Source organism: Drosophila melanogaster, chromosome 3L (genome assembly GCF_000001215.4).
Source record: "Drosophila melanogaster chromosome 3L".
NCBI classification, from domain to species: Eukaryota; Metazoa; Arthropoda; class Insecta; order Diptera; family Drosophilidae; genus Drosophila; species Drosophila melanogaster.
Window position 1 is genome coordinate 6273744 of NT_037436.4, and position 17142 is coordinate 6290885.

At 44.0% G+C, this 17142-nt stretch overlaps 1 protein-coding gene across 1 annotated transcript; it reads left to right on the top strand.

The window, feature by feature from the left end:
- The first annotated feature begins 2043 nt into the window (after window positions 1-2043).
- Window positions 2044-3292, top strand: CG43168 (uncharacterized protein). The gene is made up of 2 exons (NM_001259717.2): window positions 2044-2341; window positions 2513-3292. Exon 1 carries the CDS (start codon window positions 2084-2086, stop codon window positions 2336-2338), a length of 255 nt encoding a protein of 84 aa, NP_001246646.1. The 5' UTR covers window positions 2044-2083; the 3' UTR covers window positions 2339-2341; window positions 2513-3292.
- Window positions 3293-17142: the final 13850 nt, after the last annotated feature.

Here is a 17142-nt window from a genome sequence, read left to right on the forward strand (position 1 = left end):
GAGCAACACCATAATCAAGAGTTTTTAGCTCATAAATTGTACTTTATATAAATGTGCTTTTAAGTACCCTTATTTATGGTAGAGTATGCTCGACCCCTTCCATTTCGCCGTCGGCCAATTAAAAACTCCAAAAATCGCAAAAAAAGAATTATTAACTTAATTTTACTAGCCGCAAATATTTCGCGGCACATTACGAAAGGCGACGCGACGTTGTTGTTGTTTTGCTTCTGCACATCGATTTGCCGGCAACTCCGGCGGTGCGGCCAAAAATTATTAACTAAAAGAGCCAGAAATTGCAAAAAGATTGCCTGGAAATTGACATTTGCTCGTTAATGTGTGCCTGCTGTTGCGGGTTAGCTGCAACAGGCACTGCAACAACTGCTGCAACTGCAACAACTGCAGCAGCTGACCAGGCTCGTTTGTCGGCATCGCATGCAACTGCCAATAATTTAGAGCTTTTAATAAAAATGTTGCTGCTGCAACACGGACACCGTTTCGGCTGCGATTCGGCGACTGTTCAAGATTTATATCATAATTTATTTATTAATTTCATTAAGTAAATTTCATGTGATGAATGACGCTGTCGTTCGGTCGCCTTCCTGCGGCGATTGCCAAAATTTGTATTGTTGTTATCCCAGTCACTAAAGAGGAACCATAAATAACAAGCGAATGGATTTTAGTGTGGGAGTAAAATTTGAAACGAAATAAAAATATAATTTGTGCAACATTTTCACCGGCCTAAGAAAACATCAGAGAGTCGTTTTAAGTTTTGCATTCATTTTAATTGCACCGTCGTCAGGTATAAAAGTAAGGTCATCAAATATTTATTCCAACATGTTTTTCAATCGGATGGTAATTTATTGCATGTTGCACAACTAAAAGCAGAAATTCTACTTAATGTTCGGTCTCTTGAATAATAGCACGCCATTTGGGCAAACATCAAAAAATGATTAAAAAACCATTTAAAATTATATTCAATAATAAAACATCGAATAAATTTAGTCAAACGAAGCGAATTGTTTAACGTTTGCGCCACAGATGCGGCAAAGCAAAAAACCACGAGCTACAATGAAGAAAAATCAAAAGCCCATAAAACTGACGACTAAAATCAATTGCGACTCTAAACTTTAATGCCCCAACTGGTGGGGACTTGGCCAGAAGGTAGGTGGTATTGCTGCCTGTCTGCGAGCACTGGAAAAGCTACCAAAATTGAAGGTTTCCAGTCTGTTTGTAGCTAGCTGGCCAAACGAAATCGCAACGGCCTCTTGCCAAATTCAATGGATTTTACTTTTCGTTTAGCCAAAAAAAAGAAAAACAAAAAAAAACAACAGAAAACCAACAAAAACCACACGGAATCATAGCAAAGAGCTGAAAAATCGCTGAAAAAAAAAAATCATAGACCGCTGCTGTCGTGACCAATTAGTGATCAAGTCGAGCGGTCGCAGGGGCGGTGCGACGGCGGGGGGCGTGGTCGCGCAGGCGCACGTCAGCTATAGCTTAGGCTATAGTATCGTATAGTGTAGTATAGTATAGATATAGCTCGAATATCGCAGCAGGGACAGGAATAAAGACAGCAAACCAAAGCTGCAATCGAGACCGAGTCTACACAACCCAGAGCTCTCAGTCTGAGTCGCACTTTACATTCAAATATTTTGTGACACAAAACGCTTTTTGTGGCTGCACCAGCAAACGTATTTGCTTTTGCTTATTGCTGGGGGTCTCTGTGGGTCCCAGAGCATATTTGCTTTGGCTTTTGTCTGTGGCAAATCTTTACCAATTTTTCTACTTGGGCGTGTTCGAGTGCCATGCGTTTCGAGTCTGTACTCTACCAAATATGCATCGCAATCTTTAAAGGAACACCGTGGATTCTCATAATGTTCAACGATTTTAAATAAATATCAAAACACAATAATAATAATTATAAACTTTATAATGCAGATCAATTAAGAATTTTTACTATTTTATCGAATGAGATTTTGAGAACTAGGTCTATTCCGTATAGTATGCGACGTCAATTACTTCCGGCAAAACATATTTGGCATTCCCCATTATTTCCGAATAATATCAATAAAAATTTGTAGAAATGAGCGGGTCGAATCCGTCCAATTCCAGGAGGGCCAATTATCGCAATACCTTGGATCCGGATATGGTTAGCAGAATCGAGCAACTCGAGCAGTTACTGGAGACCGAAAAACGGAAGTATCATCAATTGTCCATGGATCGACTTTTAAATTACAAATTGGATCGGGATAACCTGCCGGAGGATACTCCGTTGCCAATATACCTGGCCCATCGGGAGCCCAGAAGTTTGAGTCCACCAAGCCGGTGGGACGCCTAAAAGGTAGGTCTTTAATTTGTAAAAAAAAATATATCCTAATCTATCAATTCGTATCAAAAGTAAGCAAATTTACTCTTCTTTTTTTGTGAATACCTGGAAAAGAGCATACTTAGTGCGATGTCTGAACGAGTTAGTTATGTTCTTCTTAATTTAGTGTCTGCTTTTCAATTTCAGAGTCTCGCATATTAGTCAGCCAGTCAGAAACAGCAGCAGCAGCATCTGCAGCAGCAGCAACACCAGCAACAACAGCAACACCAGAAACAGCAGCAACATAATGCAACATAAAGCGCAGCTCCCATGACTCATTTCGCTTGATGCGCGCGACATTAAGAGACAAGGCTGAAGCATAGAAAAACGAGAGAAATACGGAAAAACACCACGGATACGAAGCCGAAACACTCACTTGACTTGAAAATCTGCAGAAGAATAACTGACAGTGTACACAAGCAGCACTAATTGCTGTAAAATTGCCAACAGTCCGCAGAGGAGCGGGAGTGGGAGCGAAATCGGGGACTTTGGGCCGACATAGAACAACAGGAGAATACAAAAATCACGGCGGCAAAACAACTGGCCGTGTGTTTAAAAAAAAATCTTAACGGAATGAATGCAACAGAGGAACGAATGTGCAACGAAACAAGCAACAGCAGCAGCAACATGAAGCCGCAACAGCAACACAAGCTGCAAACAACTCAATTAACACAAACAACCAGACAGAGAATCGGGCAAAAGTTGCTGTTGCCTTTGGGCATTGCCCAGCCGACCACGCCCCCCTAGCCAGCATGACCACCCTTTCCCCCTCGGCCAAAAGCCCTTTTGAGCCTCATTTTTTTGACACATTTTTCGGGTCCCTCGACAATTGAAAGCGTTTCCGTAATATTTGCTAGTAATATCTAGATAAAATATTGTAAGAAATGTAATATTTTTTGATATAATAATAAATTTAGATATTCATTTAAATTATTACGATTTTTTTACTAAACGCGAGCTGTGGTAAAATTCCGTCTTCTTAACTCCTTTACTTTCGCTCTTCTATAGATATTCTTATTAACTTTCCATAATAAATGCATAAAAGAAACCGTCTCTGCAAGAATTTGAATACCATTGGCATTTATGATTTATGAGCTGAAATGCTTTCATAGATTAGCAAACTGTCTAATTTGTTGCGTCCACATCGACAGCTACATTGTGGCAATCAAAATCAAAGGAGAATGTTCCTCTTCTTCGGGATCACTTTGTGGATTCGTCGGGCGAAGCCGGCGGAAAATCCATGGAGTCCTGCTCTTGAGTGGCGATTCTTGCGGAGCGGGAAGCGGGTTAACTTAAATTGCTAATACCTGACATTGGAATGTTTTTAGCACTTCAGTTGTGTTTGGACAACAGCAACAATGGCAACTGCAACAGCCACAGCAACAAACAACAACAGGCGGCAATGACTTGGCCAAAAGCCATTGGCAGTTGGTGCTAAGCCGCCACAGAAATGCAGATGCGGCTGGAGGCATCCTCATGCATTTATGCAGACGTAGCTGCCGCCAGCTTGTCGTCGATTTACCTTGCCACCTCTGCATCCCCCTCCTGCAATGCTCCACCCCACCCTCCCAGCATCAGACCCCCCCCCCCCCCCTTGATTATCCCTCTCTTAGCCAACTGCTTAGCAATGCGCATATATTTGCCAAGTGTTCGAATGGCTTTGATCGACGTGGCTGCCTCGACTCGAAGGTGTCGGCTAGCGGGGATTTCTCGGTCAGCCGAAAAAGAATAAGAAATGCCATCAGCCAGCAGCAGGTGTTGGTTTCCGTCTCTCGATTGCATACAAAAAAAAAAAAAAGAAGTTAAGAGAAAAAAAACCAAATCCCAGCCCCAAAAGCCATCGCCAAATTGATTTGTCAATCGCAGAAACCGCAAGCCTGCGCACATTTCGTTGGCATTTGAAAGCCATTTGAATAACATTTCACCCGGGCCGACAACTTAAGTTAGCATTCGATATTTTTTTATCTTTTCTTTTTCTTTTGGTTTTTGGGAAAGTATCGCATTTAAGCAGATGCAAAAACTGCTGGTTGCACTGGCCTACATGCCATAGCCATCGAAATAATTACAGCAGAGTGTTCACCCTGATTGCGTTGCCTTTGTTTGTTTGACCGAAATTGCTTGGCATACACAACCCCATAAAATGAAGTTCAATGAGGTGTTGACTATCTACTCAAAAATTAAGGGTTAAGTGGATAGATAACATACAGAGCATGTGCTAGTTAAAGAGTTTCATTTAATTGGCAGCAATAGAGGCTTATCAGGATGATATATGTAGGTAGAGTTTTAACGGGCATGCCTTGATCAAATATTCCTTAGAAGAAGCTTTAGTGAATTTTCAAGATAGAAGACAAAGTATTCAAAGTAAAACCCATCCAGAGATAAGCAATATCGATCTGTTAATAACCAGTTGAAAATGATCTCTCCGTTTTTCCCGGGCAGTGTTAATGCAGCTGCAAGATGTCCGCACCGTTGTCATCGTGCTTGTGGCAGTTGCTAGTGCCATTGCCATTTCTGTTGCAAGTTGCAAGTTGCGAGTTGCCGTTGCGGCCGTGCTGGTTGCAAGTTGTCGCCGGGTTCCCGGTCCCTTCGCCAATTTGTTGCTGACACGGCTGACGAAGAGAAAGAAGGCTTGGCCCAGACCAGCCAACAGCAGTTGGCAATGGAAGCGCATAAAAACTAATTGATTGGATGCCAAGATGTTAAGCGCATAACGGCAGCGGCGAAATAGCAGTTGCAGTTGCAATGTTGCCGTCTTTCAGCAACTTTTATTCAATTTAAATGCGCTTGCAGCGCCAATTCCGATGCCAACTCAACTGCCCCGCCCTGTGCCGGCCAATTCGCTTAAATTAATTATTTTTTATTAACTTTTCGCTCATTGATGAAATTTTTCAAATATTTCCCCGCATTCTGCGACCGCGACTTTTGCGGTCTCGTCGCAAATTTGTCGCATGCGACTTTAACACTGATCGTTTGGCATTTTCATCCAAGCTCTCGGGTCGGCATAAAGTTTGATGGCAAGTTAATAAAATGATATGACCGTCGGGAATATTTGGGATTTTCGGGGAAGCCATAAAGAATTGCGAACCTTCGATTTCACTTAAGTGCTCGCCTGTATCTCGGGGCCAACGGGAGTGGTTCTGGCCCAAATGCCTGGATGGAATATGGCAACATATCTACCAGTTAATCGCGTCAACTCGTTATCGTGTGACGTTAAATCCACTTCCCTCCCAAAAACGCTGGTGCGCATTTATCAAAAGTTATTGCAAATTAATTGCAATCTGGCCGCCTCAATCTGCGGCATCATCTCGAGGCGATCTGGCCAAGAGCCGTGAGGCTGCGTGAGCCGTCTTGGCCAAGTCTGGCATTTTCGGGCCACGGCTGCTGTTGCTGCTGCTGCTTACCAAAATTTATTGATGCCTTATTAGCTGATAATCACAAACACACACACACACACATATTCACTGGGCGTCTTGGTAAAACGGTAAAAAAGTTTTCAACTCGCCTGGCATATTAAAGTGCATTAAGATAATTGAAATGGCCAATAAAAAATATTTTCCCTTATTCAGACTTTTGGCCCGTTCGCTCCATTGGTGTCAAGAACTTGTCCGAAGTGTTGAGTATCGCGCTTTGGGCGTTTTCAGTTGGCTTTTTTCCAGTTCTGGGTTTGGCATTGGGTTTTCGGACTCCAGATCTTCGGGGTCCTGGGTTCGCCGCTGAGTTATTTGTGTTCACCTCTCAATGGAGCTGTTTTTTCTCGGAACCCACTCGCGCACTCGGTGCTGAAACGTTTTTCAATTTCCACATTTCTCATGTCGGAGATGTTTTGATTTAGTGATTATGGCCGGCCTCACCTGGCCCCCGGCCCAATCTGGTTGCATTATGTATATGAGTTATTAATAAGCTTTCTTTTGATAAGCCAACCGGCGTTCTGCAGTTTATACAATGGGCGGCCATTTGGTACCAAGTGTTTGCTTAAAATGATTTAAGGCGTTGCCCAGCCGAAATCGCGATGCGGATGAGCCAATCCAGGACATCTGATAATTGTTTTTTGGTTGTTCCTTGTGTTTTCTGCAGAGTTGGGAATTGGCCTGGCGTACATTTTCCATAGATTTTTTTTAAAAGCAAAAAGGCAATTTACAAAAATTTCACATAATTCTTGATAGTTCGGAATTGCCTTTCAAAAAGTAATTAACTTAAATCAAGAAATTCTAGGAATTTTAGCCTTGACAGCTAATTTAAATAAAAAATATTTGGTTGAAATTCCATTTACTTTTACCCAGAGAATTTTATGTTTTGGTAGAAAGCAAACATGTTTGTTTTTACTAACAAACTTCATGGAATTATCAATGGGCACTATGCCGCATTATGCATTTTCGAAAGTATCTTTCTGCCCAAATGTTTCGGCATTATTTATAATCTATCTACCTTGACGAGTCCCATAAATTAGCCATTTCCATTTCCATATATATTTTCATTTCCATCTCCATCTCCATTACCTTTGCCATTACCATTTTCAATTCCATTTTCATTCTCTTCCTGCGGGAAAGGCTGACAGCAATTACACCAGGAAGTAAGCGACCTACAAGCGTTTGTTTGGGACTTTCCAGGAATTTTCGAGGCGTAGCAACTGTTTGTGACATGTTTTGATTTGTGTTGTCGACGTTTACGAGCTTGTAACTCTTCTTGGGACCCTGGACCTGGGCCAAAAGCCAGGGGAGAGAGTCCAAGTCCAGAACCGAGACATAGGTATCCATCCCAGGGACCCCACAAACTTGGTTGGATCGCCGCCACTCACTCGACACAGAATCGAAATGTTATCGATGACATTAATAGCGATTGGGGGCTTTCATCAATTACATGCCTTTGTTGGCCAAGCCAGTTGGCCAAGCGGGCTAACATCCAGATCGTTACAGCCAACTTAGTACTGATCGGCCTACGCAGCGAAATTGTAAATTATTACAATGCAAATGATTTCCATATTGTAAATATGATGTGAGTGCTGATAAAGCAGCGGGGCTGGCAAAAGGGAACCGCCTCTGCCTGTTGGCCAAGTTTATGCAAACAAAAGTTCAACGCATTCAAAGTCAAGGCAAGAGTCGTTTCAGAGCAGTTAAAGTAATTTTGTGAGTACCGTTTTGGGCCCGGATCTTGGCCTGACTTTGGGCTCGGGCTCGAGTTCGGGGGTTTGGGTTTGAGTTTGGGCTTAGCTATGGGTTTCGGTTTCCTTTGGCTGCCTTGACCACCACCAACGTCGCCGGCAATCAAGTCAACTCCGCGCCGAACTGTATTAACTCTTCTGTCTCTTCTGGACGGGGCCACAGCCACAGCCACAGCCATAGCCAAAGCCAAGCCAACTGTTGCTCTTTTGGCCAAGTTGTGCCGTCTGCTGTCAGTTGGCATCTTCCTGTTTGCACAAAACGTCACGTTCGAGTCACGTTTCCAACTGCCATCAATGGGGTGCCCATTGCCAGTGCCCGGGCACTTAGTCTCGCCCATAGCCGCAGTTGATGTTTCCCACAAATTTTCAGCCGCGTTTTCAGCTCTCAGTTTGCAGTTCACCATTTGGCCATTCGGGGATCTTTCGGTTGGTTTCGCCTGGGCGCTGGCGTAACGCAACAATTTCGCAATCACCTGACAATGTGACAGGTAATAGTCGTGTCCAGCATGCTAGACATTTGCATACTCATAGGCACGGGCAAGAACTGTGAAGTAATTTCGATGCCAGGCGAGCATCGCTCGATGGTCACCTCATGTCTGGCTATGGAGCATACTGTGATAAGTAATTGCATTGCGTTTTCTGCAGAGAGAAAAATAATGTTTGCATATAAAAAAAAATACTTCTGATAGAGCTTGTTGAATTAAAATACAATGTTTTATGATGCTTCTTTTTATGTATTTTTAAATCAAATCAAAAAGTTACTTCGAATTTTTTTTGCTCTGCAGTTGAGAATTTGTTTCGCATAATTTGGGCCATTGCCAGCTAAAGCCGAGGAAACCCAGAAAACCTAGAAAAGCCGAAGAAACCAAGGCGAACCGAGGAGAATCCATTCATGAAACGGGCACCCGCCTTGAAGTTGCAGTTGAAACCGAACCGAACCGACTCACAGCCATATAAATTGCTGAGATTTCTCTCCGCTTTGACTGGCTGCCTTCCTGCCGTGTTATTAAAAGTTCAACCCACATGAGAAGCAATTTGCAAACTGTTAGGAGAAATAAATAGTTTAGCAGGGAGGAGCATGAGCAAGGATCTTAAGTGGCACTTGGCAGGAATTTGATAAGGCCCAGAGAGTTGGCCAAGATGCAATTGCACCTGAATTGGCTGAGCAGCAGGTCAGCAGTTTGGCAACACAACACCGAAAGTGCAGATTGGCCTCGGCTCGGAAAAACACTTTGCCCTGCCATTGGCTTCCATTTCAGTCTTCAGTTTTCGGTTTCCTTTATTTTTGGCTTCTTTTTGCTGCTTTTCACATTTACGTCGGTGCCAGAAAAAAAGACTCCTTTCGACCAGATTTTTCCTTTACGTTTTCCACCGATGCCAAGCCTTCTTTGACTTGCTGCTCTTCTGCCTTTGACTCTTGCCTTGTTTGCTCTTCTGCTGATTATTTCACAGATTAAGTTTATGGTTCATAAACCAGAAATTTCAATTCAAATGCACGAGGGGCAAGGAGGCGGCGCTGGGGAAAACGAAAGATTTTTAAATAAATTACAAGCGCATTTTGTTGCCCCACGTTGTAGGCTAATTGTATGCAGAGGCAGCAGCGAAAAAGTATCTGAGAAATAGGAAAAAACCCACCTGTGGGATGTGAGTGTGATTTGGGTTGGGTTCCTCATGGCCGAGCGAGCAGCAAACATACATATGTAGGAGAAGTAGAAGTCCGGATTGGGTAAGCGACAGTTGCAATTTGCAATGCGCTTGTAAGATGCTTTCGCCAATCTTTTAATAAGAATCAAACACTAGACGAGAGAATTCAAAACCATTTCGTATATGAGCAGTCCCCAAACTTATCGCTGATCGCCCCGGTAGGTAGGTAGGTAGGTAGGTAGGCAGTTTGGCAGACAGTTCGGGCCGGGCCAGTAACCAGGCAGCAGTAGATGGAGATTCCAGCTCGCATCTTGGCCTGGTGGGCAGCACAACAGCACCACAGCAGCCCAGCTCTCTGCTCATTACACTTGGCCTGGTCAGAATGGTCCGGTCTGCCAATCATGCGTTTGGGCCGAACTGCAATCCAGTCCATGCTCTAGTACCAACACACTCACAAAAACGATACAATAATTAGAATAAAATTTGCGGTACTAGGCAAGGTTAAAATATATCCAAAGTTTTATGTTTGGCTTTAAAAATATATAATTCAAAATAAAATGTTTTATTGCATTAAAAAAATTGAACGGGCATTCGAGTTACCGAATGTACCAAATACAATCATGTTAGGGATATTGCCCAAAAACATATTCAAATTTTTCCAAGTGAATCATTTTGAATCTCCATCGCCTGTTCCTGGCCAAAACAGAAGTTCTTGTCGCTTGTTCCTGTTACCTGGTTGTTCGGCGCGGCCATTGAATATTTCAAATCGCAATCAGTTGGCAGGCATCTCACTCCCCGGCTACCGATTCTTGATTCCCTGGACGGGCTATCCATTCCGAGAGCTTTGGTGCCAGGCGGGTGTACTCAGCGCATTAGTTTCAATGCGCTTTAATTTATTAAAATATCAAATTTAAGTGCGAGTACATGCTCTGCAGCAGCGGTGGTAGTAACCAGTGGTAGCCAATATTTGTGGCAGCTGCAATCGAGATTTGTGTGTGATTAGTTGCGGCTGAAATTGGAGAACCTTTTGGATTCCGCAGAAGGAGCCTGGTGATAGATGGCCTCACTGCGGCCAAAAGAAATTGAAATTGAATTCAGGCCTGACTGGGCAATATTTATAGCTTAGCATCTCTGCATGCGATTGTTATATCTCTTTCGATCACTAAACTTTCATAAACCCAACTTTTCGAGGCTAATCGCTTTGCACTTTAGCCCAACGCAGGACCACGCCCCTTAGCCCACAACGTCTGACCTATTTTCCGGTTGATTTCTTTTCTTAAACTCTGAAGTACGTGTATTAATTAAACCCTAAGGAATACCATGCAACAGGAAACAGAAACAAAAATTGGCAACACAAAGGAAACATAAATTTTCCAGCAAGACACTTTCCTTGTGGACTTGTCCCACAGACTGTGATGCCAACGAAGGAACTTGGCCCGAACCAGAAACAGAACCGTTAGCGCTCTGCCTTTTGCTTTTGATCTTTGGCGAACAGACACATTAACATAAATATGAGTGCGAGATAAGTGAAGAACACACCCAGTATGATGAGGAATGAAAATTCGCCAAAAGGAGTTTTTTTTTCTTGTGACTGGAAGGAGGAGCTATAGTTTTGGCTTCAGCTTCGGCTTTATCTACAACTTGCCTCATTGACATGCGTTAGACAACGACCGCAAAACGGCAACTGCAACTGCAACACTGCAATGACGGCGGGCGTTTGGGCGTGATAGCGCTGAGTGGGCGTGGCAGCTGCATCGGGCCGGAAAATCTCAATAGATGATCGTAAACACAATTTTTGTTGAGCGGTCAGAACGAAGCCCAGGGATTAAAAACACAAAAAAAAAGTAAAAAATGTCGGGAGGTGTGGCCAATTGTAAAGGCTTGCAAAGCATTTGACACATTGGAAACATGTGGTAACATGCAAATGTTGCAACGATACCATACCACATTACGATTGCTAAATTAAAAATGTGGTACATTATGGTACAATGCCAATGACTACGGTCATAAATAAAATTTTTAAAGACTACAAAAATAAATACGCCTCTCAATAACTGCAGATGTAAAGTTAATATGGTAATTTGTTAGGATAATAATAAAAATTTAACAAAATGTTCATTTCATATTTTAACAAATAAATATTTAAAGTCTATTTTTAAATTTTCTTTAAATCTAAAGAGCATAGATAGCTCGCAAAATGATGCTCGCAACACTGTGGTGTTGCACCTAGCACAGAGCCCAGAAAAAACCCAGCGACTTGAAGGTGTGGAGATTGCGGCGACTGGAGTAAGATTTCCCTTTTGGTTTTGGGCAATCAAATGAAGCCTCCTTGATGGCCAACTGCCACAAGATGATGATGTTGCTGATGAGCCGTACGACAATGGCAATGGCTCGTTGCTGTTGGCCGTGGCCGATGTTGATGGGCCAATGTTTCGGTCAGTTGCCATGGCGAATCGCAAAGCAATGCGCAACACGTTAAGGGTTGCCCCTTCTTCTTGGCCGCAAACAACGCGCAATTTATAAAATGTCTTAATTTTTGCGTTGCCATTCCCAGGCAGCAACACCAGCAACAACATGCCGCCAATATTCGGTTGGGCGTATGGCTAAAAGCGCCGCAGGAAAGCTGGCTTATGCCTCGCCCTAGAGATGAGTGCTGTGCTGATTGGATGTTTTGCAACCCGGTAAGATCACTTGAATTTTGGTTGATTTTCATTACCAAATTGCCGGGCCAATTCGCCCGAATCGGAGCGTGTCACGGTGTGCACTCCGCTCTAGCACGAACTTGGCTTTCAGACGCTGGCCAGTTGACTAAAATGACTGACGCTGATGGCTGTCAGTCGGTTGGCCAACTTGATGTTGCTGGTGGTGTTGGTGTTCCTGCTGCTGTCGTCGTCATCAATTTTTTTATACTCACAGGACCGTGTTGCTGGCGATAAATTGCATTTTAAGCGTATTCCCTGGCATTATTATGACTTTATAAACTCTGCGGGCTTTATGCCCTCGCACAATATGCACTTTGCATTTGTTGTAGCTACGGCCAAGTTGCTTTCTCACCGCCCCAATGCAACGCCTTGTAGGCCGCAGTCTTGGCCAAGACGAGGTGTGAGCTATTTTTATATATTTTGATTGGCAATGATGAAAAGCACCATGCACTCGATGTAGCCATGATGCGGTGTAACCATGGATCCAGGAATTCTGGCCAGCCTCTGAGTTCCCTTTTGTTGGTCAATCGGGCCACTTGATGCGGCTCAAGTCTTCCTCTTTCCAGCTCGTAACAAGATAATTGCTTAATTTGATTAGCAATTGTTGCCGTTGTTAGCCAAGTTGCTGCTGCTGCTGCTGCTGCTGGAGCTGCTGATGTTGCTGCTGCTGGCGGGGCGTGCAAATTGCTAACAATTTTGATATTTAAATTATTGAGCCTGTTGCCTGCACCGCCGCAACAGCACCAGCAACATGACAGCTCAATAAACATTCCATCAAGAATGGAGTGTAAAAATCCAATTTTCATAAGTGGCCACGGCAACTTAAGGCATTTCAGGCTACTGTCCTTAGCCTCGTCCTTGCATAAATTAGCAGCTGCAGCTGCAATCGCGCAGTCGCTGCCAGCGAAAGCCTAATTATGAAATGTATTTTTTATAAGTGAACCTAATTTGTCAATTATGCCGACCATATAGCAGGCAGTCTATAAGTTCATAGGGCTATATATACCCCATTGAATCATCTAACTTTCTAACAACGAAAACATTCACCTACTTTTCCACACCATTTCATAATCATAATCCCAGTTGGAGGAAGTGCAGCAGCAGCGCAGCAGCAGCAGCGGCAACATCAGCAAATGCGGTTGGCAATTAAAGACCTCAAAACGACGATGGACTGGCTGAAAAGGATTGGTAGCGACACTCGAATGCTGGTTTTTGTGGTTATTACCTCTTTTCTGGCCACTTTCAGTCTCGAAGATGGCTGGCTTTACCATGGAGCCCTTCACTCCGCGGCTGTTTATTTTTTCCTACTGATTAATCACTTTGGCGCGTATAATAAATTAAAAATTTCAGCAATTTTGAAAGTCAATTAATCATCGGGGAAGGCACTCGGTTTGTTGTTGTTGCTGCTGTTGCTGTTGCCGCTGCCGTTTTCTGATGTTGCTACCTTTTTCATTTCTGCTGCCTTTGAGCCAGGCATAGACAACAGGAACAACAGCAACATCAGCCACCGGGCGACTCAAAAATGTCAGCCCATGACTACGCGCTGCACATTTAAGATGATGATGATGAAGTAGCCGGCAGATCAGCTTGGAGTTTGGATCTTCATGGCCACGGAGATCCGAAAGGAACGCCGAGTTTTCCTGGAGACGATCTGCGCCCGGCTTAGAGGTGTGGCCCGCGTCCAGTGCTTTGCTCCCGGTCGAGGCGACATATTCCCGGGCATTTGATAAATGAATGTGAGGGTCAGTTTCGTTTGGGGAGAGCTAAACTCAAGACCAACTGAAGTTCACTTCAGTTTTCAGCTCCCGAGCAGCAGCAGCAGCAGCAACTTTCGAGATATACGAGCATTTGTCACATAAAACTGCAACGCCTTTCCCATTGTCAGCTCGCCACGAAGACTTGGTCGCTGTTTGCTTTTGCTTTTGGCCATAAAATATATGGCCCCGTATCGCAAAAAGCTGCGAGTGTTGAAATTTAAGTTTTAATTTAAGCGATATGAAAAAAAAAGGGCAAGACGGCAAACGGCGGTCTGCAGTCGTCGAATCGTGCACGAAATGAAGCCATTTTCATATTTATGAATTTTGCCCCTTATCGAAAAACGCTTCAATTGGCCATCGACTTGGGGCCGGCAAATTAAATATGGGCAGTCATAAACGATACTGACAGGTCGGTGGGATCTGTGGGAAAAGGGGCAAGATTCCGGGGAACTTGGAGATCCAGAATCCAGAGCGTAACATCCTCGCCGACTTAGCTGAGTTATTAAGGCATCTTTATAGCCAATCTCAATGAGGTGTGAAGTGCAATCGTTGTTGGCCTTTTTATTAATACGCGAAAATATATTTTATTTGTTGTTCCGTCTGCGATCGACTGCGATATTAAGCCGGGCAGCCTCCTAAAAGATTTGTGTATATTTTATGGCCTCACAAGGGGGTATTTTTTTTTAAAGAACTACGTTTGATTAGCGTGTCTTGGATTGGCTATTTAATGGGTTAATAAATCCCCCTTAAACTGTGGCTGGGTCATCGCTTCCAGTTCAATTTCACTGCATTATGCTCCCTGCTCACTTTCCCCCGGCTTATCTTATCCAGACATCTCCCTGGATTCCTGGCTGCATCCCTGGCTGCATTTTGGCAATAATTCATATTTAAGGCGCTGATCCGAGCTCAGCTGAAACCGGGCGGACCTCAGAGTTGAAACCCTTTTTTTCTGACAGCCGAGGTCGTTCACTTGTCGTCTTAATTAAGTGCGTGCCGCAAACAGCAGATTGCAAGAGGTGGAAAATGGAGGTAAGGACATTTTGACTGCGGCGTCGTAGCGCTGTCAGGGAAATCCCATAAGCCGACAGCCAAGTTGTTTTATGGCCAGCGGAGAGACACTTAAATGCAGGTCACAGATGCAAATGCCGCCGTGCTGCCAATTATTTATTAACATATTTTCCTTTTGGCCAGCTTGAAGTTTGCAGCTTGCTGTCCGCAATTTGCATTTGCACTTTGCGCAATTAACTGAAAAGTTTGTTGCCATTTAATGGCCAACGTTGTCATACAAACATGTGTACGCTGCTAACGGTTTGGTTTGACTTTGGTTACTTTGTCTTGCCATAGAAAACAAATGGTTCAAGTGCCGTGACTTCCTGGCCATTTCACATCACAATCGTATCGATACGTTCGATACGATTCGGCGGTGCAGAGGTGCATTTAAATTTGAATTTGGGAATTTCAAATCGAATTTCGGCTGCGCCAAGTGCCAAAACCGGTGAAGAAACCTTTTAGAAAATAAAAATTGGCTAAAAAGAAGGCAGGAGACGACCGCGAAATTCACGCCATAAGTAGAATGTGATTTTCTCGCGTTGCCGTTGTTGATGCTGATGTTGATGTTGCTGTTGTCGCGTGTTGCCTGGCTTGTTACGGTGCCCAAATATGAGCAACATCACGAGAATCGTGCGATTTGCCTTGCATATATTTTACAATCCGAATCTGAGCGAGCCCCAGTCCCAATCCCAATCCCAATCCCAATCCAAATCCCAATCCCGGTTGCCATCCCAAGCCAATCCCAAATCGCAAATACACAATTCCAGGCCGAAAGGCAGTAACATCTCCCAACTCCAACGTCATTACCAAAGGGGCAAAACCTTTCTTCCACCATTTTCAGTTAAATCCAACTCGCAGTCGAACTCGAACCGGGAATCGTAATGAAGTTATTTGTCCTGCGGCCATGTGAAATCAACGCATATATCCTTTTTGGCAATTGCAATGCGCCTGTCGCATAAATCATTTGCCACTCGCATGAAATTGGGCATAAATTTGCTCCACTTTGGAGCTCCAAGGAGTCTCTCTCTCACTCTTTTTTGTTGTCTCATCTCACTCACTCTTTCTCTTAGCCAAAAATAAGTCGTTGGCTTAACGAATTTCCAGCTGGCAGAGGAGCACATGGGTGTAGTCACCGCCAGAGGGGCAATCTCTGTGTTAGTGATGCGTGATCCACGTGAAATGCAAATTTGGCTGTGATTTCGGGGAAAATGTTAGTGCTTTGGGGGATAATTGCTGCCGAGAAAGACGGAAACTTCGAAATTTTCAACAGCAATTGAATTATAATTATGTCATCATTGATATCCAGATGGGTTTTAGCTGCTTTTGTTATCGTAATATGTTTAGTTTATGTAAATATGTTTTGCGTTTCTAAATTGTGTTTGGCTTCTATTATTGCTAAGTAACAATGAGAAATCTTTGAACAGCTTCCTTGTTTACCAGAAATGTATTGCCACCAATTGCTTTTCAGATTGGAATTTTGCACAATCTTATCGCTGAAAGGGGGTGCCGCACCCACACGCCCATGTTCCGCTAAGCTTTCCTCAGAAAATTAGCCAGCAATTCGGTTATTAAAACAGCATGGTAAGGCAGACAATTGCCCCTGGTGTCGGGATGGAGATTGGAAGCCAGGTGAGCCAGGTGGACAAGGAGGAGCAGCGGCAGCTTGGCCAGGACCCAGATTGCCAAGATCCAAGTGCCAGACCCAGACCCAGTTTCTCGTTCTGTTACTGTTTCCGTGGCGACCTGTGAGCGGTTCATACCTGCTGTGATAAATCAACGTGAGACTAATGCGCTCTTAACACGCGAATTATGATTTTGCAAATGATGTGAAGTGGGTTGAATCCAAAAAAAAAAAAAAGAAGGAGTGCTTTTTGGCCGGGGAAGGGGAAAAAAGTCCAGTCTCTTGATTGCTTTATAATCGCCACGGTGTCTTGTGTCTTCGAGCCTGGGCACTTAATTGCAGTTTAAAGAGTCTACCGATGGGAAAGTGACCCCTGAACTATTGGTAATTAGTTTCGAGCCTGGCACAAGACAAAATCAACAGCAAATCAACACATGGGCTTGGCTTTCGAACCCAGACTGCTCATACTGCTGCTCACGCTGCTGACACACAGACCCAGTAAAGTGAACGTCTGAGCATTTAACCCAGTTATTATGACTGCCATTTATAACCAGGAATGGCCAGCCTGCGTTTCGTAGGCCAAAAGCAAGGGGGGGCACAAGAAGCGCCTTCAGTGCGGCTCCATTGGTTGTGTGGGTGTCCTTTTGACCCGCATGTCGTTTATGGCCAACTCTGCTGCTGCTGCTGCTGTTGCGGTGGCCATTTTGCGGTCCTGCCCTGTTTGTCATCCTCCCACCGCCCCATTGTTGTCCATTCGAGGTCGTCACACAGTCAGGACCTTTACCACCACCCACCAGCCATCATCGCAGATACTCAGCCACCTAGGAGCAGAAGCTGCGGAGGGC